This window comes from Pelecanus crispus, chromosome 6 (genome assembly GCF_030463565.1).
Source record: "Pelecanus crispus isolate bPelCri1 chromosome 6, bPelCri1.pri, whole genome shotgun sequence".
Lineage (NCBI taxonomy): Eukaryota > Metazoa > Chordata > Aves > Pelecaniformes > Pelecanidae > Pelecanus > Pelecanus crispus.
The window spans coordinates 55,569,238-55,593,352 of NC_134648.1; the positions used below are offsets into that span (position 1 = coordinate 55,569,238).

Genomic DNA, 24,115 nt, shown 5'->3' on the forward strand with positions numbered 1-24,115 from the left:
ATATTAGGAGGGGCTGAAATTGGAAAAAAATGTTATATACCTCTTTCATATCTTATGTACAGCGAATCATAAAACCTGTAACCGAGCAGGTTTCCACAGCAGTTAATTCTGTAGACTGGAAACACTGGTATCGTGGGTTTACTACCCATCATGACCAACAGTATCTAGTTTAGTGAGATCTTAACATAGTTACTTAAAATAACAGATCTTAGACAATTAAATTACAAATAAACTAACCTCCATTTCTCAGAAAAGCCCATCAGTGTAAGCGTTTTTATACAGATTACGGGAAAGCTAACTTTAATGAAGGAAGGAGGAACACAGTTCGTAACCCTAAGTGCCAAAGGTGACCCATTCTCTACTTTTGGTTTTACCACAGAACAGGCAGAAATTATTTACTTACCAAAGAAAGCAAAATCATGGAAGCAGGTATTTTCTATGACTACAGAATTTATATATTTTTTTTAAGTACATCCAAAATCTCCTAATAAAGCCAGAATTCTTAAGAATCAGCATATTCTTATCTACAGAATTCACTAGTTATAATTGAAAAACTGGCCTTAAATGTCAGTGACCTTTAATGCCCTTAAATGTCCTATCTTGACACAAAATACCTTAAATAACACACAGTGGAAATTTTGAGTAAAGTCACCCAGACTGTCAAAAAGCATAAGGCACAATCTGCACAGTCTAGTACAAATTTCTAGTCACTCTTCTGTAACTAAGGTATGGCTGAGTTAATTTGAGATGAGGGTATTGCAAGTGCCACTTTAGTTAATACACAGCCTGACATGAAAAGGGCTCTTTAGAGCTCATCTGTTTTTTTTCCATGGTGCAGCTACCAGTTCTTCTCTTTTTCTTCACAGCCAGTGAGAGATAAAAAACCAGAATATAAACCAACTCAGCTGTACACCCAATAGTTGCAGTATGTCACAGGATACCAGCTGCTTGGACAGTTTACTTTTAACCTGAGAAGTAAAATTTCCTAAAAAGATATGTCTTTCGCCACACCCTCAATGGTCCAGGAGAGACAACCTGAAGTCAACAGCAGAAGCATAACAACCTGTATTATGCATCAGCTAACTAAGAACTTGAGACTCACCCGTGGCTCCCAATAAGCTACCATGAAGCATACCAGAAATTCTTCAATTAATAATGACTTATAAAAGAAACAGCTTCTTAAGTACCCACGTAAGGTTACTGAGCACCAGGATCTTTTAAGATCTGAAATAATGAATGCCAGGAACTCCAATTACACACAACTTTAAATCTGTCATGAAATAACATGCACATCCCCGCCAAAGCACTGTGATACAACCAGCTACAGAAATGCATGTTAAACCATACACTAATGGAAGAAAGACCTTAAGAATTAGTTATAGAATTGAAATCAATAAAAGCAGTCTTTTTATTCTGCTTGAAGAAATGAGAAGGAACAGTATCATACATTTTATACATGGACTGTGGGAATGGGGAGGTGGAAAAAGTAAAGGGGAGAATGAAACTTTAGGGGGCTGAGATTACAGAAAAGTGCAACCTGACATATTGCTTTATAAATAAATGAATAAATAAATGCCAGGTAAGTAGGTTTAAACATTGACTTAGAGCTACACTGTGAGAACTTGAAAAATCAATCAAACAAGCCTTTTCATCTCGTAGAAATGCAATGGGCATATAATTTGTGATAGCTTCTTTTAATTCCCTCAAAACCAAGAACTGATCATTAATGTCAAATAATTCCCAATATTCTTATTTATAAACTCAGGGAGCTCCCCCTCAATGCTATAGAGCTGTACTGCAAAAGGACTAGGAAAGGCAATATAGCACAGGATAGATTTTCTTCCTTGTGTGCTACCACTCTTGGCTCCTCAAAGCTGTAGAAAGCACTTGAATAACTTGAAATATTTATCGAACTTTGAAAGTTAGGCAATGCTAATTCTTCTGGCTCCACCGCACAGGGAGTATACCTTCTTCTCAACCATAGACAACAGCAGCAGAAGTGAAGATAAGATTCAGAAACCTGCGGTCACACAACAAATCAAAATCAGAGCTGAACCTCTCTTTCAACTGTAAACTGCAGCTAACAAGTTTCGCAACCACACTAAACCTTGATATTCTAACCCAAGCTTACCCTGCATCTATCAACCTAACACAGGTTGCAAGAGACAGAAAAAAGGAAACTAATCAGCCACTAGTCCTTGATCAAGTTACCTCAGGATTTCTGGCAAACATGCCCTTAATGATTTTGCAGGATCAGGTCTTCTTTCTCCTTGCCCAGTTTCCTTTTCAAAGTTCAAGATCCCTCCCAGAATCAGCCATTGACACCAAGACTCCTGAATAATTTTCCCCTCCTCCTCCTCAAGCCAAAATGTATCATCCTCAGGACTTTGCTTTTAGCAACCCTTGCAAGAGGTCAAGATATTTTAGAGACACTAGTCATACTGGATACTCAAGTTGAGACCCCTTAACTGCATCTTTTGCAGCACTCTCTCAAAGACAGGCTTGTGAGCTTTCTCAAACTGGCCACTCCAAAATGATTAAGGCCTTCTGACTGTTTCAGATACGCATTTGTGACTTTTATCAGAGACGCACATACAGACATAAAGAGCTTGGTTCAACTGGGCATAAGCTGGGGTCTAGTACTACTGAAGATGCCATAGGTGTTCCACCGGGCCTCCAGTGGCTGCTCCAATAAGTGATGGTCTGTCTCCAATAACTGAGGCACATACCTCAGCTGCCAGGCCAGGTGACATCTTGCACATCTGGCTGCTTATCAAATACTTTGTGTGTAGACATGACAGATTAAAGCTCCAAGAGAGTAGATTAAATAATGTCAGTATTCTGATCAACTGAGCATGGTGGATGAAAAGTTGGGAGCCCTAGTTTTGACAATGATTTGCTGTATGAGCATGCAAAAGCAATTTCCACTCTCCTTTGCTGTATTTTCCATGAAATTAAATGGGGTGCATTCTGAAGATAAATATGCTTAAGTTAATCAGTAGCATCTAGCACTTTGTCCATTTCTCCAGATCAGACGGGCCCTGCAAAGACAGTGACTATTCATTTATTAAACGTTAGGAGAATTAAGATAATGATAATTAACTTCTACAAACCAAAATACATGTGCTCTAACACTTTGCTGAGTTAGTTGAAAACTTTAGGAAGCTCCCATTACAGAGATGTGCCACCTATTTCTGCACAGTTCAGGAAGTTCATGGGTTGGTGCAGAATACTTAAGACATGTAGGTAAGCTATCTGAACCATCATATAATCTCTTTACATTTGCAGTAAGACATACGTCATGAAAAACTCGTAATTCCAAGCAGCATTATTTAGGTACTTAAGACAAACTAAGAAAACATTCAAGCACCTAAGGCAACATTATGTTCTGAACCTGTACTTTCCAAACAACTTATTTAATTTACTTCAAAATCAGAAACAGTTATATCCTGGTATGAGATTGTATCTGTGAAATTTAGGTGAAGTAGTTTGGGGTTTTTTTTGTCATGGTAACATGCAAATATTATCCTTAACTGTAGTGCCTAAAAAGTCCCAAAATACAGAAGAAAAACCCTAACAAAATCAATTCATCAAAATGCAAACAATACTATTCATCGCAAACAGTCTCACTCAGGATTCTACGTTTGCTCCATTTAAATCAGTTACAGAGAATCTAGTCCAAAATCTGAAATTTAAGAACATATATTTACCAGCTCAGTACTCAAATCCATGCCTTTTATGTCATACTTCAAAATGACTTTCAGAATCACAGAAGCGAAGTTTCCACTGAAGCACCTCAATCTTTCAAAAAAAAAAAATTACCCAACTTTCTCTGCCCAAGCACAAATAAAGAGACTGTGAAGTTCTGAAACTTACCTGTAACATACCAACTATTTCCACTTTATTAAAAAAGATGAAAGAATGAAGTGTTGATAGCATATTTTCCTCAAAAACTGAGGGAGTGGGTAGGACCATATCTTGAATATACTGTACTCTGTATGTCTGATGTATTTTTTGCTTCAGCTCTGGATCAGATATAGGAATCACCTCTTTAAATTTTGCCGTTTTAGTCAGAAATTCCCTGTGTTTCCGTGACTGTGATAAAGACGGATCATATTCTAGGCATCCAATTACGTCCATTATACATTCCTCAGAAAACATGACTTCAAAAAGTGCAGTTCTGTTCAAAAGGAAAATTCCCTTGATAATTTCATATAAGTGGTGTAGTCCTTCAATGTTCTCCAAGTCTTCGCACACATGAAAAATTTCTAAGAGCTTCTTAATATAGCCCTCATTTTCCAGTGCTAGTGCGAGTTTTTCACGACGTAATGGTGAAGGCAGTGAAGATGCCACAAGTTCTGCAATTTCTTCTAGTCGACTTAATTCACAAGATGGCAATTCTAGACCTGGTGATGACATATCATCAAAACGTTCTTCTTCAGATTCATCGACAAGGTCCTGAGTAATATCAACAGAAGGGTCTTTGCCTTGAACCTACAAAATAAGATGTGTTCAAAAAAGTGGAGTTTAATGTTTACTGCTACTTGAACGCTTTTTTAAAAATACCATTTCAAATGTCACACACTTTTTCTATGTATGGCCAAAATAGAAGTGCAAATGTAAGTTTGACATTGAGTACAGCTGCTTTAGAAAATAAGAGATAATGAAAAGACTTCTTTAAACAGAAGGCTTTACAAATTTATTACTACATTAGATATTTAATTCCATTCTTTTTCTATAAAAAGGAGGAAGAATAAAGAAAAAAGCGACATTTTCTGCATACTTCAAATAAAAAAGGAAATTCATATTTACTAGTATGGTGGATAACTTTTTAATAGACTGCTGAACTAAGCTATTTGTTTTGAGTCTTTATTCTCTGCAGACAGATTTTCAAATACAAACCAGTATTACATTATTGCAGCAATAGCTTTAAACATTTATCTATAGGCTATTTAACTGCTCTTGATGCTTTTCAAAGCTTCTGCTATCTCAAACAGAGGAGAGAGGCCAGTCCTCTTAATTTAATTGTTGTTTTCAGTTCTGGATAGCTCAAGTCAAAATCTGTTACCGTGCACTTTCTAAATACTCAACAGAGGCACAGAATCCCCTCTTAAGAACAGAAAACCCCAGACCAACATTAACAAAAAAGCAGTAGAAATCTGCAGCTGTCAGAAAAACAAGACACAGGACCTGCGAAGATCTCTCTCGAGATAGAACGAGGAAACTGCGGAAAGCACAAATTAGTGAAAAAAACCAGACACAGATGCTTGGGCACCAGAGCATTTCAGCTTTAATGACATCTTAATTGCAGTATCTGCTTGGAGCCTGATGTTTCAAATCCAGAAAGGCACTGCTGTGTCGAATGGTAGAAGGTACTATTCTTTTTAATCTTGAAAATCAGCAAAAAAATCTGGGAGAAATAATTCTTCATGGATAACTGCAAGCCTATACGTAAGATTAAAATCCAGAATGCTGTTAAAACCCACATACTGTTCTGCTTACACATCACCAACCACTTCCAGTATAAGTGGTATCAAAGTTTTCCTTTTAGAAGGAGCTTATGATCTTTAAAATACACTAGACACAAATACAATAGCATGGCCTCAAAACAGGATGTAAAGACACTGGTTTCTTACAAAAATATTAGATCTTTACATGAGGCCAAGGAAGCTGGGCTTAATTGGGTGTTTCCAAAGAACACGATTTCCCTTTCCCCCATTTTGTTTCTGTCCCCAGCTTTTGGTCCTTTGACTGCTAAGGTTTCTGGAAATGTTTCTGTACTTACTTACATAAGTGGTAAACTGTTGAAAAGACTCATTCCTAAAAAAAGTAATAATCTATACACATGCAATTATGAAACCAGATTTCTTTTGCTTTATTTCTGAAACCAGTGAGAATAAACTCCAAAAGCCAGAGTGGAGAGAGCTAGGCATTTGTTAAGAACAGAAAGAAAGAATGCACAGAGAGAGAATTAGACAAATCTAGAGAAATTCCACCTAACAGAATCATAGAATCATTTAGGTTGGAAAAGAGCTTTAAGATCATCCAGTCCAACCATTAACCTAACATTACCAAGTCTACCACTAAACCAGTTAAGGGTAGATTAGCAATTTCATGTTTCCTGGCTTGGTGGCTCAACTATAAATAATGAAAGTAAAAACTAGGAATCATTAAGATTGGAAAGGACCTCTACGGTCATCATTCCAACCATCAACCCAACACCACCATGCCCACTAAACCATGTCCCAGAGTGCCACGTCTACACATTTTTTGAACACTTCCAAGGATGGTGACTCCACCACCTCTCCGGGCAGCCTGTTCCAATGCTTGACTACCCTTTCCATGAAGAAATTTTTCCTAATATCCAATCTAAACCTCCCCTGACGCAGCTTAAGCCCATTTCCTCTTGTCCTATCGCTAACTACTTGGGAGAAGAGACCAACACCCACCTCACTACAACCTCCTTTCAGGTAGTTGTAGAGAGCGATAAGGTCTCCCCTCAGCCTCCTCTTCTCCAGACTGAACAGTCCCAGTTCCCTCAGCCGCTCCTCATAAGGCCTGTGCTCCAGACTCTTCACCAGCTTCATTGCCCTTCTCTGAACACGCTCCAGCACCTCAATGTCTTTCTTGCAGTGAGGGGCCCAAAACTGGACACAGTATTCCAGGTGCGGCCTCACCAGTGCTGAGTACAGGGGGACAATCACCTCCCTGCTCCTGCTGCCCACACTATTTCTGATCCAAGCCAGGATGCTGTTGGCCTTCTTGGCCACCTGGGCACACTGCTGGCTCATGTTCAACCGGCTGTCAACCAGCACCCCCAGGTCCTTTCCAGCCAGGCAGCTTTCCAGCCGCTCTTCCCCAAGCCTGTAGTGTTGCATGGGGTTGTTGTGACCCAAGTGCAGGACCTGGCACTTGGCCTTATTGAACCTCATACAACTGGCCTCGGCCCATCGGTCCAGCCTGTCCAGATCCCTCTGCAGGGCCATTCTACCCTCGAGCAGATCGACACTCCCACCCAACTTGGTGTCATCTGCAAACTTACTGAGGGTGCACTCAATCCCCTCATCCAGACTGCAATGTAGCACAGAAATTAAGAAAAGTTGTAATGCTTGGAATGGAAGAAAAAAGCAAACAAGAACTGACAAATTGAACTAACATCAGTGAACATATTGACTAAACTCTTTCAGGTATTGGTCAATAGTTAATACCTGACCAATGTTATCCAGAAACAATACTGATTCAGTGACTATACACTCATCCAGTCATAGTGGTAAAACATAATGAGTTAACTAGCACATATTAAAATATATATATGCTACATATAAATTGTTTGATATCCTTAAACTGTAAAAATTGTAGCTTTGAGGTGATAATACAGGGATAGAGCTATCTCCTACTTCAACTATCAGACCAATCTTTCATACCCTGACAGTTAACAGAAGCATACTGTCACATTTACATGGAAAAAGGTTCTGTTGAGAAACTCAATATTCCCCTCACCTGAAACAGAATGAGATCAGAGAAAGAGAAGAATGAGAAATGCAGAAAGAGAAATGTAAGTGAGATATGGTTAAATCCATGAGAAATATATTATAAAATTCACTAATGTCTCACATGCATTTTTCTCTCTACAATACAACTTTGGACAGACAACCTTTTCCCTTCTGGCCAACCTGGAAAAAGTTAATTATGAATTTAATTATTATGAAACTTTTTAAGCACTCATTTTGAGCTAAACTTCCTTGGGCGACAATAGAGCTAACAAGTTATGTTAAGCAAAAAGACCTGAAAATGCTCTAAAAAAACCCCAAACATAGTTTAAGTTCATGTAACATTTTTGGAGGAAGGAGAAAGTTTCCAAGCTCAAAAATGCAAAATTTGGGGGAGGTGGCTAAGACAACAGTTTTTGCTTTCTAACTACTGTGTTCAGACTCACCTCTCAGTCTAAAAATTTTGAACACAAACATGAAGATGATTTAGGTTGTCTTAATCTTACATTTATCAGACTTACCTGACATATTTTTTCCCATATCTCATCACATCCTGCTTTTTCTTGAAAGCTAAGTGCCAAATCATAATTTTCAGCTTCAGACCACACAATCAAGGTATCCTTTAAAGAAAGGAAGAGTATTTTCAGGCAATGTATTTCAGATTTTACAAATAGTGTTTAAAGAGTTAAATTTTAAAATAAAAACAGCTTGACACCTAATTATGACAGGACAGTATTACAATACAAATGTAATCATCACACTTTGTAAGATTTTTATACGTTCTGAGATTCTTCGGATTAAAAACTTCCCTGCATAAATCAGAATAAGAAAGTTCCAGAAAGATAACTGAAAGTTTTAGTTCTTAATTCACATGACCATAATACTGTAAAGCTCAAAAAGGCTGATCTAGAATATGTACTTCTACCTCAATACATCCTCTGATAAAATACAGTAACAAAAGTAACAGGTTTTGGGTTTTTTTTAAATCTGCTTCAATTGGACCACATAAAACCACACATCTTTTGTAGGATCAAAGTTACAATCATTTTTTTCATTTTTATAGGCCCCAGAAGACACTGTGCTAATGCACAGAACAGCTGCTTAAAAACCAGCCCCAAGATGCCTACAAACTTTAAACAAGAACAGAAACTTGAATATGCACACAGTAACTGCCTAAGAGTATGCATACCTATTACACTGAACCGCACGCACACCATTTTTACTCATTCCAAACTACGATTCTGAAAGGATGTTTTGCCCTAGACTTCTAGAAGTCAGCTGAAACCGTGCTTAGCCATGTTTACTACCCAGACACTTAAGCTCTCATCTACTTACTAGAATAGTTCGAGAGTTTATGAGAGCCCTCACATTGCATGCAAAAACAATACATGGAAGTGTAAGCTGATGCTGCAAACAGGAATATCACACCCTGATGAAGTATTTGATGCAGTAGTTTACAGACAGTCTACTAAATAACAGAATAAAAAAAAACACAAAAAGAGAAGAAAATATGATCTGCATTATCTACATATTGAATCAAGTCTTATTTTAAGTCTTTTGTCTTCCTATAACAGCTAGCTGAAATATAGCCATATTAAATATATACAGCCCTATGAAACTGCATTATTTCAGTTAAGTGCTAAAACAATGCATTTACTCACTAGACAAGAGACATGAGAAGTTTTCTACTTATATTTCAATAAGAACCATAGAGTATTCTTTGCTTATAGTGATTATTCCTAAGGTAATTTTAAATATTTGCAAAAGCACTGCAAGTTGCCAGACATTTATAAAGTTTAAGACAGTTTATTAATTAGGCTTAATTTATTTCAAATATCAAAATGAGCACTGAGGATAAAGAGAAATCTGACATTCAGATTTCAATATGCACTTACTAGAAAACTCCTGAAACTAAACTATAATCTAAATAGCATAATCAGCTAGCTCTGTTAGGATTCAGTCAAGCAACACAATATAATCAATTTGCCATTACCAGAGCAGCTATACTGCTTCAGAGGCACTAATAGCTTTACCTTGCAAATGGCAAATAGTTTACCTTTTCCTTTTCCAAAGGGTTGAGGAAGAGGTGGTACACAGAAGAAAGGGATTTAGGAAGACCACCTCCAAAATACAAAAGGAAGAAGAAAGTCACAATTAATAGTTTATTCTCTACAAGACAGCTCATGGTGCAAATACTCTGGTAATAACAGATTGACAGCACCTAGTACTGCTGACTCCTATAGAGTAAGAAAAGTAAGAGTTTACAAAACTTTAGAAAGGGAAGGTCCAAAAGAAAAAAAGATTTTTTTTGTTTTAACCATCTTTTAAAAACAGCAGGTACCTTACTGCAGTATTCATTGTATGTATCAGGTTCAAAATCTAATACATTAATCTCTGCAATTACTATTTATACTGCAGTAATTTTCAAGGTCACTGCCTCACTGGCTTTCCACTGAGTAGTGCTTATTTCATTTTAAAAAAAACCAGCCCCTAACACTAAACCTTAAGTAGACCCTAGCAGAACTTGCAACATTCCTGTCTAATTACATTTCCATTTAAGTGAAAGTGGTTAGATTTCTAAGCAAGCCATTTCCAAAAGGAGATCTAAATGTATTTTCTTCTCTATAAAGAACATGACTAGCAAATAGGGAAATGACTAAAAGAACACAAATAAGGACAGTGTTATTTCCATTAACTGTGGTGTTTATTCAACAAAAGCTCTAAGTCTCTGAGTAAAATCCAGCACTGGACCAAGACAGGTCTGTCTGCCTGTCTTTTTCCTCTGGGGAGGAAAAATTAAAGGGAAGACACAAAGGTAAAGCTGCTTTTGAAAACTATAGCCACAGATGTACAGAAGTGTATTTGTCCGTAGTATAGCAATTGTTTTTGTTAAACAAGATCATCCACTATCATGCATGGAAGTTCAGACAGTATTTTTTCACCTCTACACATTCTTATTTTTTTTAATTGTTTCTTATTTGGAAAGCAAACCAAAAAACTGCTGAAAGAAATTATCTGAGCAGCAGAACAATAATCTTTAAGTTTGGTTTATTAATATTAGAAAAGTATTTTCCAGTTGCCAACATTAACAGTTTCAAACAATTAGTTATCTGTTGTCTACCACACAAGGATTTCATATTATAGAGTATTATCAGTGTCTCAACAGAAATCTATCAATTGCTACTCTCCGGATGTTTAGTAAGAGAGTATTTACTTGCTCATCCTTTCTTGTCTCAAAGGGCTTTTAAAAACAGAACATGAAACAAAGTGAGAAAAGCATTTCACACTGTTGCATAATACACAGTTCAGTCAAAGTTTAAATTCACTGTTAAATGCAGTTATTAATGTAATTCCATTTCCTTAATCCTACAAAGCTTATAATCATCAAAAAGAAGAGCAGTACAAGACTTACACATGTAGGGAGAAGTGACTGAGGGAAATTCTAGATGTAGTTAAAGATTAAAAAAAAAAAAAGAATAAAAGCCTAGTTTCTGCTTGTTTTATTTAAAGGAATCTTTCTGTGTGTTTGATCTGAAATCTCAGTGTAATTTGAATCCACTAACTACTCTGGATCTCTCAGTTATGGAATAGGACTATCTGTTGCTTCCAAATGCCAAACATTACTTCTTGCAACTCCAAAAAGCAACTGAAATGTCTTAAGGCTGCCTCCTACATTCCAAGAGAAAACAGAAGTGTGAATAAATATGCTTAGTAATAGTAGCTATTGGTTAGAAAGGTAAGGAGATGAATCCTGCTCATTACCCCTCTATGAGCATAAAATCTTGACTCTTGTATGATTCGCAAAAGCATTCTGGCTCAGCTTGATCAAACACTTTTTTTTTTTTTTTTTTGCATTACATACAAAATATTAGCTAGCCTATAGACAAGGAACTGGATGGGATGACCAAAATAAACATCTAAAATTTGTTCTTATCTAGCTTGTCATTAAACACAATTAAAACGTGAAACTGCAGCATTAAATCATAGCCACATTGTGTCAACTGAGTCATAAACACGGACACATGTTTTATCATTGAAGGCTTTTATACTGAGTGCTCTGCAAGAATCCTAGCATTCTAGCTCCTCAAATTTTTCAAGATGCATCAGAGTTTTTGGCAAGATCTTTTTTAAATAGGATGATAATCAGGAAACTACTTATGTAGAGTCCACAATCTTATTCCAAGTTTGAAGATCATTTGCTGTTTCACAAAAAAATATTTTGACAACAATGCCAGTTGGATGTCATCACTACCTGAGCCCATACAAAATCTGCTGTCTCCCTAAGACCGTAAATAAATTTTTCTTCTTTCATAGTATTGTTCATCATGACTGCTCAGATATAATCATGAATTCTTAATTTTAAGCAAAAATTCTGAGCATGGCCTCTTTTTAGAAGACCTACATATTTAACTTTCCCATAGAGAGATATTTATCATTTCTACCAATGAAGGTTAGCTTTTCGTACTCTTATCCATATAAAGATACAGCCTGAGGCAAAAGTTCTTCAGAATACAATCGGGCATTTCTCTGCTGCTTGTCTGATTGTTGGCTGCATCAAGCCCACATGGAGCAAGTTCAGATTAGTTTGAGGTTTTCAAGGAAGCACTACTGTGTGCTACAGCTTTATTTGAGACTTCATTCCTAAGAAGCTAACCTTCAAAAATACTACTGCAATAGCTTAAGCCAGCAAGCAGCCGCAATTGTACTTAGATGGACAAGGCTTAGCATCTACCATGTGATTTCTCCTCACTTTCTGAAATTATTTCCAAAAGTCTTACTTTCCTTATCAGAAAGGTTGTTGCATACACACTATCAGTCTCAAGTTCTCACCATAACACTCACCAGAAATCACACTTTTATTAGACATGAAATCAGTTTTATTTAACTACTAGGAATCTGATTAGCAGGTGTGTTGTACAGCATTCATACAATCTCCAAAGCAAGCCCTGGGATGTCATAATGAAGAATTTCAGAGCAACTAGTAGTCAGGATTTGATTCTGCTGTAAAATTGATTTAAGATTTCTTTCCTAATGTGATAAAATTAAGAAAACTGTTATTGTTTGATAATGCCCTCTCACTGGTGTTCACATCCAAGGAGAATACTAGTCTTCTCTGGAGCTCCAAAATACTCTCTTGGGATCCTATGAGATTTAGGCTACTCTCAAGAAGTAGTGATCCCCCAAATTACATAGGTGTCTCAAATTCTTGCTTTCTGTCGTAAAAAGCAAATTAATTTCTTCCTACTAGCCCTCAAACGATTTGGGCCTATGACACTTTCCTGGCCTGCCCTGGAATTTCAACAGAGCAAGGCTGTTTCTCCCCGTCTTGGACTGCCTGATTGCTGGTCTTCCTTATCTAAGCCCTTACATTGTTTACTGTTACAGACACTTCCCTGGACATGCCAAGCCACCTTTCAGCATCTTGCTAGCTCATTATTTACAGTCAGAAGTACAGTTTCATAAGAAGCTTTCTGCTTATGAAATAAAACTACTGGCTCTACCCAGGCTTTTGAAGTTAAATATATAGTCATCATGGTACGTTGCAGCAGAATCTTCAGGCTAGAAAAACCCACCCCAGTAACGTAATATAAAGTTTCAGTTCTGCATTTGGCTTTGTGCATTTGTTCACCTAGAACCTGGATATCTGGATGTGCTAATAAGTTAGCCCAAAAACTGGAACAACACATCAAGCACACTCAGTCTTTTGCCAGAACGTATTCTATTAGCTTCTACAAAAGCTCAACAATCATATGTGACTTTTCAGTTCGCCATTTCATAGCTGCATTCCCACGAATCACATGGAAATCAGTTTATTAGTTCTGTAACAGAACCTCGACTCACTGGCCAAGTGACCATACCCAGAAACAGCAGAAAGATTAGATTTCACAGGAACACACATGTGAAGATAAAGGAACATGTGATCTTTTAAAACGGATGAACCAACCCACCCCAAAACCAACAGCAGTCACTCCCCTTGTTTCTCCCCTCACCCCACAAAACCACATGCTTTTCCTTACTATCTTAGCTACAACAGGCACAAATTTTATTGAAATAGTTTCACTGTTGGCTTGCTTGTCCTGACAGCAAGGGTAGGAGGTTCATCTTCTCTGAGCATTCTGCCAGTGCCTTTTTGGATCTTTTCGAAATTTAGCTTTGTTACTAGTAAGTCTGCTCTCCATCATTCAAGGACAGCCACCTTCAAGCTAAACAGCTAGTAGATGGTACACTGGATGAATGTAAGCTTTGTATTCTTGTGAGGAACTCAAAAGGGGATGGCAAAAGCAGAGGATACGAGACACTGAAGTTTCTAGCGCAGAGACAAGACTTTGTAGCTGGAAGCTGGAAGCAACTCAAGTCTTCCTTGTTTCAGGCACAAAAAGGGATGCAATACATACTTCGTCTCTGGGCTACAGGATGTACATGGATGCATCTAAAATAAAGTTGAGGATGTAAGTCTTTACTGTTCTATTGCTAAAGCATTGCCAAAGTATATTGAAAGTATATATGCCCCAGTCCACACCCATATCAGCTTTCTCCCTAGATAAATACTATGTATATAGTTTATTTCTTGTTTAAAGTTGCATAGGAAGAGGTGTGTTGCCCTAAAATACTGGTGCAATTATTCATTTTCTAAATAAGGATCGCTTGTTTAAGAACAGCGCCTCTGTCACTAGCATTCTGAAATTGTGTCATTTTAATGCCTTTAAAAAAAAAACCATAAAAAACAGAGCACAAACTGAAGTGTGCAAACTGACTTCACCAGGACATTACAATTAAAGTATCTTCTACCTTTACTAGTGTATTAAAAAAACAATCAACAACAGAAGAGGAAAACTAAGTATCCTACGCATGGTCCAGCAACCCATAGTATAATTAAGTTCCACTTACTAAACAAAATTTGCTTTTAAGCTGTGTGCTACTTATCCATAATTAAATCCAATATATTCCATACCAAAGTTATAGGAGCATTATTGTAACATCTTACAATAAGAATACCAATAAAACTTCACATATAGCCCTAAACAAGAACACAAGTCAGGAGGCTGAATGGCTGTACTGATGCACATTCTGCTTTTTCAGAAGAAATCTTCTACCTGCAAACAGTACCTTAACATAAGAAATACTAGTCCTTTTTCTGAGCCACAGGACATTAGTTTCTCAAGTTGTTTTCTTTCTAGCTTATTTTCCTCATACGGATTCCTTTCTTCCTAGTATAAGTAAGGATGAGTTTGCCAGGAAGCATATGGTTCAGAGCAAACAAAAACTTCCACTAGTAGCAATTCTGTTACGATCAGATACATAGACATATCTTTCTTTTCGAACTCACAGCAGAAACTGACTCTTCATTGTGACTGAAAGACTAGTCTGATTTATCTGACTAGTGAAAAGGTAATTAAAAGGCTACCTATGTGTTTCATGCTTCAAGGAATTATTTCAAACCTCTAGATGGCAAGTAAGTCTGGGGAGACTGGGGACTAGCTTATGCAAACTAAAGTATCTCAGGACCATGTTGATGTATGAAAAATGAATCCCTGAGCAGGTCTCAAAATCTGCCAAGTATTCTTCCTCTCCAAAGGGAAAACCACCGATTAGATCAAGATTTATATGCACACAGAGACCTGACTAATCCACAATAAAGGGCAGTCATTGCTTTCAATCCTAAACCCCAAGAAATCTAAAGCAGACAATTTGTCAAAGTTCTACTTGAAGCTCAGGTTCACAGGGTATGACTTTTGGGTTTTGGTTTTGGGGATTTTTTTGTGGTTTCCATAGATGTTTTACACACCAAGAGAACAGAGGCAGCAAGGCAAACTTGTACTCAGTTCTTCACACTATTATTTTGACAATTAATGATCTAAGCTGTGACAGTTATCATTAAAATGTACATATGTATACACTGAGATTGCCTAATTTGTGGCATCAACAATTACGGAGATAATCTGTTTCACACTGGCACTAATAGTGCAGCATAGGTAGAAGGTTCTTTCATCAGTGGAAGAACTTCACTGTTTATCACAATGGTATCTATAGGCTTGTTGAAGAACCCAAAGCAACTGGCACAGCAAGTTTCCCCAAGAGCTTAACTACCACACATATCTCCTTCCTTCCAACCACAAATTAGGTTAGTTGGTCCAATAAAAGGTTGTTTCTTCTAACAAGCCTCGTATCAGCCTAAACAAAAAGTCAGTACTCATCCATTTATTCCATTAGATACCCAAAGTACCCACAAGCCACATGCTAAGTACGTCACAGTAAAATCGGCTCTGATGTAGTGCTATGTACCCCTTTAAAGGGAATGGAGGTTCACCCTCACAACAAAATTCTGAGATAAAAGGCTGGTAAGACCTTAACACTGAAAAGTTACTTTGAAGTTTTAAGTCTTATGTCTCTAGGAGATTTTTCTTGAAATGTTATGAGTGCAACTGACAGCTGCAGGCCAACTCAAAAGTAAGTCTTCTATCTCAGCCTGCAATTTCACTAGCAGCTGAGGTGACCTAAGAGGCATTCTGCAAGCAAAAAGGGAAGATCTCACTCACTCTTCCATCCCACAGTTCCACAAACACATCTGGTGTGAGGTGGTTCCAAACTTCTGCTGATGTAGAGAGTTACCAGTTTTTGAAGAGGGATTTGGAGTACCAAGTTAATTTTCTTGCGGTCTAGTGAGTTTAGGCAGTTCAGAGTTCTATGAGCAAAGCTGGAAGGAAGCAACTCTTCCTTTCACCTCCTAAGCTCCAAGCTTAGCTCATAGGGAATCAGGTTTAAACTCTGAACTTGCCTTTTACTAAGGGAAAAGATAAGCAGGCCTCACCTGAAAGATAATGTGCTACAAAGTAGGATTAATACATGCACTAAGAAAGATTTGGTATTTCTAAGGCTCACAGTGGAGCCCTATGTTTAATCTATATTAGATACTGCTTTGCTTAAATAACATGAACAATCCACCTGTAAATATAAATTTCTGTCTATGCAGCATTTGAAAACTTTAAGAGCAGCACTTCCTTCTCCAGCACAGAAAACATACAGTGCTGTTCTAACAGGACAGATTCATGTTTAGTATTTTTATTTCTCTAACAATTTTTTCACAATCACTAGTATTGATTTGTGCAGTGCTAAATTACAATAAATGTCTGACCCAGAATAGCAATGAGCACAGATATGAAATGCTGTTGCACTGACAGGCACGTGTGGTGGTTTGCACTGATCTTACAACTCTATGCCTACTTTAAGCAGGCTTCATGTTTGATCTGGCATAAAGCCTACTGATAAAAAGCTTGCCCCTCTAGTGCTCTTTGAACAGATTTGAACCAGCAAAGCAAGTTTACAGTAGATCAGCACTTTATGCTATGGAGCTGTGAAATAATCAATGTCATTTTAGGAGTCCTAAAGCTCAAGTTACAGTATCATAGAATCATGACCTCAAGCTAGTCAGGATTACAAGTAAGAGTTAGCTTGCTTAGCGTTTTTGCTCGTCTTGTCCTTTCTTACTCCCTGCAATTGATTCTCCACCCCACAATGACCTCACCAGTTGTTCAGTACAGACTGTTTATATGGTGCATGATTAAATATACCAAGGGGCAGATACATGTTAGATGTTCCAAGTAAGGATATTTTAAACCCAGACTGGTTCTCCCCATTCAGTTCAACATAAAATCCTACAAACAGCTGCAGCCACACAACCACTGGGACTGCCTGCGAGCAGAACTACAGTTATGTCTGTACTTATTAGAAACTATTAAAGCTGAAGACTGAAGAATGTTTTAATACATTAACTGTACTTGACAGGATTTTAGCAAGTCTGAGCTGACCAGACAGGCAACAAAATACAGTCTGGTTCAGCATTTCTAAACCTCTAAGGGTAATTCTCAGCATCCATGAGATAAGAACAGCAAACAAAATGCAAGACCTACAGTTCACTTCTCACCCATCTTATCAGCATTCTTTAGGGGCTCACAATGTATGGCTTAAATAATTGAAGCAAGGTGCAAACTAGAGGTGAGAAGCTGCTTTTACATATACGGAATGCTTTGAAGCAGTAGTAACTCATATCCATCTTCCAAGTAAAAGCCAAACAAATGTAAACATGCAAATAGCTTTAAAGCCTTCTAGTCTTCTCTTAAATAAAATACACTGAAAGTTGTAGTATCTGAAATACAAAGAAAAAAAAGCCAGATGATACTAAGTTTCAGATACTATAACCCTCAGGAACCTCAGCTACTTTGTGATTTTCACAGCTATGCTCTGCCCATCTCTCCCAAAGCATTTTTTGGTGTAAAACAGAGTGCAAGTTATATAGATAGCTTCACAAAAAATGCAGAGAAATAACACACATGTATCATGAAATACACAAAAATGTTGAGAGTTACTTTGCCTCCTATTTTTGGTACAAGAAAATACAATATAATTTGCAACAGAGGCAAAAAGTGACTGTATTGCTGAAGTTAAACAACCTGCCTTTAAACATGAGGGGGGAGGGCAAAAAAAAAAAAAAAAAAGGTTTACCTGTTGCTTCTGGTACGCTGTGTTCGGGTTAATTTTGGACTCCAAAAGAAGAGAGCCTAGGAAAAAAAAGTTCCACTTATTTACACGTGTACTAAAATTTCAATCTCAACATGAATTTTCTGATCACTCTTTCCTCAGGTAGGTATTAACACCTTTCCTCCCAACAAGAAGCCTGTTAAACCCATATTCTACAGCTTTATATTTCATTTTCCTCTCAAAGATATCATTCACATAGTACAGAACATTCAAGAGTGTTTTAAGGACTGGATTTTTAACATCTTTCTTATTCTGAGTAATGACTTTTCCACAGAAAATTCTTTAGAGATGATAACGTCTGCAAAAAATCTGCACACAAAAAGCATCATAACTGCATTCCATAGATCACCTACTGTTGTTTTGTACAAAATCTGCTAATCATGTGGTATTTGTTTTTAAAGTTTAGCTAGAACACTTAAATTAGTTTGCTGGAAAGCATATTTAGAAACTAATGCTTAGAGCTGCAACCATTGTGACTGCCAATACCAAAAAACTTCAGACATGATAAACTTAGGAACAATGGTTTTACAGCAGCTTATACTGACTTAAGCGAGAACAGCAATTCCATTCTCATGTTTGTGTGTTCTTGCCCTTTTGTCTACATAAGCATTAGTGCTAATACATGTCACATTTAAATGATTCGGAGCATTGATCTAGGTGAAAACAACCTTTAAAACTGCTTTTATTTTTGGTCCAATCACTTCCCTCATCCACCTTGCTGCTCAGCTGCACAAACATCAGCACATGAGGGACTCTTTACAGCCATGACTTAAATTTACGCATCCGCAGAGCTTCACTCAACATACATGAAGAAGTACTGATAAATTAACTTGCATGGTCAGTCTTGTAATTAAAACATAAGGCTGCAAGCACCCCTTTAAAGAGGTACTTCTGCATTCATTTATCTGCTTATATTTATTCTTTAAGAAAAGTCCAAACTTTCTTTAAGAAAAGTCTCAACGTCTCAGTTTCATAGGTACAGTTCTAAGGACAGTCTTATATTTATATTACTAGAGTATCTGCCAAATATTCTCACAAAATCTACACTAAAGAAAAATTAAATTGCTTCAACCACCTCAAATATGGAAGCATGAGAACTTGAAGACAGGACAAGAAAACAGATTACTTGGATTTGAAAAACATACTTGGAATTGAAACTTGTACTTCCAAATCTCACTGTAAAATCAGCAATGACTAGCTAGTTTTTGCTATCTGGAAAGTATACCGATTATAAAATACACAGCAAAAAAATACCCCACACCAATGTTTTTTTATTAAGTAGCACCATCCTCAATCTCATAGGTTACACTTACAAGAAAAACCCACACTCCTTTCCTGAAGAATTGCTACTGACAAACAGAAGATCATAGAATCACAGATTTGGGTTGGAAGGGACCTTTAAAGGTCATCTAGCCCAACCCCCCTGCAATGAGCAGGGACATCTTCAACTAGATCAGGTTGCTCAGAGCCCCATCCAACCTGACCTTGAATGTTGCCAGGGATGGGGCTCCTGCCATCTCTCTGGGCAGCCTGTGCCAGTGTTTTACCACCCTCATCATAAAAAATTTCTTCCCGACATCTAGTCTGAATCTGCCCTCTTTTAGTTTAAAACCATTACCCCTTGTCCTGCCACAACAGGCCCTACTAAAAAGTTTGTCCCCATCTTTCTTATAAGCCCCCTTTAAGTATTGAAAGGCCACAATAAGATCTCCCCAGAGCCTTCTCTTCTCCAGGCTGAACAACCCCAGCTCTCTCAGCCTTTCTTCATAGGGCAGGTGTTCCATCCCTCTGATCATTTTTGTGGCCCTCCTCTGAGCCCGCTCCAACAGGTCCATGTCTTTCCTGTGCTGAGGACTCCAGAGCTGGACACAGTACTCCAGGTAGGGTAAGAAAGGTTATTACTTCATGAATTCAGAAGCTTTACCAAGGATTTTTATATTCATTAGCTTACTATGTATGTGATAATCAGATGCAATTAAGTAATCTTTTTTTTTTTTTTAATTAACGAAGTAACTTACCTGTGATGGCTGCTTCTTCCTAATTTCTAAGTCTGTTGTTCTAACATGAAGCAGCCTTTACTCATGAAGTTGGCTTGAGAAGCTATCGTCCTGTCTCAACTGCTCTTGCACTAAGAGCTGTTTACTAAGATACAATCCAACAACAAAACTGAACTAAACAGTCCTCAAGGGAAAACAAGACACATGAAAAAGCAATCTCCCCCCAAAACCACGTATACTACCCTTTCTTTTTTTAAGAGTTTTTCCAGTTTTCTAACCTGCATCAGCCCTGTTAACAAAGCAGCTTATTTGCTTAAGTGTGGCAGCATAACTAAAGAAAAAAAAAATAATCACAGACTATAGAGCAGGACAAAGAAGGAAAACATTTAAGGTGAGCTTTACTGATGAATCCAAATACATTGTGCTACTTCGGCCACAGTCTCAAGCTCTGACTTTCGGGTTTGCCTAATGAACATCTGAAAACAACATTCCCTTTTCCATTACGATCAGTTATAGGCAGTATTTCACTTCAATCTTACTTTCAGTTTCAAAGCCTCAGCTTCAACTACATGAAGTTTTAGAGTATCATTTTGTGCTATTTACTTGGTTGACTAACTTCTAGAAAGTCTGTACTGTCTAGAGATACTTAATAGCAGCAAATATGAATTAGAATCTTGTAAGAATTAAAAGCAATTGATAATTTCAACATTGTATTTTAACTGCTGAACACAGATCTACAGATGCAGAAATCCTGAAATTAGCAGAATATCATACAGAACTTGAATACCATGTTTGACAAAATACTATTAAAAAAAAAAATCTTGAAGACAATTGAATGCAGACATTTAAACTTCCAGGGTAGAAGCAGACAGTAGAGAATGACCTCTTTACTAAACTTACCACAAAAGAGCATTTCTTCTTCTCTACTAAACGTGATGCTGCAGGAAAGAGAAATCAAGCCTTATAAGGCTTGACTTGCTTCTCATTACCACATGATTCAACTTATTCCTCACCATTCTGGACAATAACTAGAAAAATCTGAATTTGGAGATAGAAACTTACCTAAGCGTAAACCATGCTCTATAACTGCCCCAAATCCATCCTTGTGGAGAATCTGATGCTCCATTTGTGCAATATTTTCCCCAAAAAGGGTTCAATGACTCAAAATCAGTGACTATTCTACTAGTTAGCCCAGTGAGTTTATTTTCATACAGTAAGTTTTACAGGATCAGGCCCCTTCCTGGTATGAGAGAGCCTTAGGTCTCTGTTACTTCTGGGAACCAGGCATCAGTAACAGATGTCTGTAACGCAAATATATTCTTTAGAAAAAGGTTACAGAAATTTAACAAACAGCAAATAAAATTCTTCTCCAAAGTCAGTTTCCTAAATACAGTTCAAGACGCTTCTCTTGCATTTGTCATAAGCAACTACTATGTAGGTATTTTTCTCTTGGTTCTATCCTAGATTATGTTAAGACTATCCAGTCTACTTTATGAAAATACACAACAAAATTTCATCTTCATTGACCCATTGACTCTATCCAAAGTTAGGCAAGATCTCAAAACTCACCTTAATACAAGCTATGGTTTTAATAAACCCCCCAAAATTATGCAGATCTAGTTATTTTCTAAATTATAGCCTTGAATGAATTTGTAAAGTTAACTGCAAAACACTGGTGCCAGAAAGTAACATCTGAAACCACTATAAAGAAGAAAACATTAATTTGCAGAATTCTATTATTTGTCACTGTAATGCAATATAGCACAGCTGGGTTTTTTTGTTAGTATAACACCACCATTCTGTGCTGTGAAAGGAATGCGTGTATATGGAAAGACTTGCTCAAAAGAGATTACGTACAGATATACAATGCTATTTTCAAAGATATTTAGAGAACATCAAATATCCCAATCCAGTAGTCTTAAACAACAAATCTGCAGACTTCTTTACATAAATGCATATGGAGGAGACCTGCTGATACGGAATACTGCTCCTCTCCCATCCAACTGTTATGTGGATCCTTCTCCAAAAGGTAGTGTCAGTCATTACTCCTCACCCGTATAAACATGTTTATGTTTAAACGAAAATTTCAATTCAAGTGCTGTTTTTTTGCAAGATGCACACAGAGGTTTAAGGTCTGCAATCAGTTCTGCTGCTACTGAATCACAGAAACCAATCCACAGAAACTGAGGAAACAGCTCAAACAGAGGTCCACGAAGGCGCTCTGCATTCACAAGAGACTGTTCCTCAGTAACACATTTCTGAAGGGTCAAACCCAAACATTAAGGTGAGGGGAGAACCAGCAGAAAAGAAACATTAAAAAAAAAATCCCTCCCACCCCCCGTATTTTTTTCATTTTAGGCTAAGTACATAACCACAAAATTTTCTGTGTTGCTTTCCTATAAATAAATAAAATTCATTCCTTGAGTTTGAGCACAGTAAAGCAAACTTACACCAAATTTTGGCCAAGCCTTCTGCCAGTACTACGGGGTTACTGATACCTAGTCTAAAGAAACAGCAAGGATGTGAATGCCTACCCTGTGGCAAAAGTCATTAACATACAGAATTCAGAAGTGGCAAACTACAACTTCTGAATAAAAGTGATTAAATAGTTCCTAAAAGAAAGCTGGCAAATATGGCCTCCAATGGGGGAGCTCACTTTGGCTTCTAAAAAGTTTAGTTACAGGACTAGTAAGCTTTAATTAAAAGCTTAAGCCTTCAAATTAACCCAAGTTAGTTGAACAGAAAAGTTGATTTTAGAGGTCACTTCAGTCATCTGGGCTCAGAACAAAAAAAAGCAATCTGAAACCACACAGTGAAAATCTAGAAGCACACAGACATTTTAAGAACAAGGCAGGCCACAGCAGCCTAAAATACCACGTGAGAAACAGGTAAGAAATCAAAGGCTTCTGATTATACACAGAAACTCACGTGGAAGGTGATCCTTTGTAAGAAAAAGAGTTTGCTTTGCTCTACTGCAATTCAGGTAGAATACACTGCAACTAGGAATCACAAAGAGAAAGTTTTCAGGGTTTTAAGTAAAAGAGTTACCAGTTCTTTAAGCGTAAAAAAAAAAATTACAATTCCCTGTTTCAAAGCATCATATATCTGATCTGAAAGCAGCTTATGATATTTCTGTACTATAATAGATTACTCCAAATTGTCTGCAATGACTCTTAAAAGTTTAGTGCCTGGGAGCATTAGACATCTCGGATAGCAACATAAATCACTCATCTGCTCTAAATTCTTTTCTTTTAAGATGGTGTTAAAAAAACACCAACTCAAGATTAAAAAACCCCACTCCTATAGATAAAAAAGAATTGCACTCCTATTCAGTTCTTATTGCTCCTATTCCAGATGATAGCTCACCTTGGACTTGGCATACTGATTGTAGCTCCCTTATCTGAACACCCTGACCCTGACATAAAATCTCAACCGCTTGCAAAGCGGCTATGGAGCTACACCAAGTCACAGCTGCACAATCAAAAGACTGAGCTATGTGCTAGCCCACACCATCAGCCACACGAACCTCTGCTAACTCTGCTGTTGCTCCGTGCACAGCCAAACCAGCCCTTTTAACAGGAGGGGGAATTTCCCATACACAGCAGGAACTACCGCTAACATCCCCCACAGCCTCCCCCACTCAGGAAATGGAGCCCTCAACTTCAGGCAGATCCCAAGGTTTTCAGTCAGCTTCCTGGAGTAAGTCAGTAAGAACCTGCTAGCGTGCACGGGATGAATCTCAGCTCAAACACTAGGAAAAGCTGGTTTAGAAAAGCAGGAAGGAAGAAGTTTCATTGTGGGAAGAGGAGGAGCTGACAAAGACAATACCAGAATGCAGTGGAAACATGGAGGCAAATGGTGTATAGGTCAGGTTCCTAGTAATTGTATGTTTTTGACAACTGGGGGGGTGGGGCCAGGAAATCACAGTCAACTACTTCATGTAGGTTAACAAAGCACACAAGGAAACAGACAAATCACATAGTACCTAAACCACAAGTCTGGCATTACCTTTTTCCAAACCATTTGCTCACATGTAAAAAAGACTGCATTTGCCTTCTAAAATCAGGCCACAAACAATTGACACTGGGAGTA

General features: G+C 37.6%; 1 protein-coding gene across 4 annotated transcripts in view; it reads right to left on the minus strand.

Annotated features, from left to right (window-relative positions):
* The window catches only part of PPP4R3A (protein phosphatase 4 regulatory subunit 3A), a 44,868-nt gene that overhangs the window by 18,190 nt on the left and 2,563 nt on the right, over positions 1–24,115 (minus strand). For 2 of the 4 annotated variants that reach the window (XM_075712083.1, XM_075712082.1), the window contains exons 2-4: positions 17,991–18,046; positions 8,012–8,110; positions 3,877–4,494 (exon numbers count right to left, since the gene is read on the minus strand). In XM_075712083.1, the coding sequence (XP_075568198.1) occupies positions 3,877–4,494; positions 8,012–8,110; positions 17,991–18,046 (773 nt within the window). Of the gene's footprint in view, positions 1–3,876; positions 4,495–8,011; positions 8,111–17,990; positions 18,047–21,085; positions 21,211–24,115 lie in introns of those variants that run through there. The other 2 variants (XM_075712084.1, XM_075712086.1) reach the window with 2 other exon arrangements.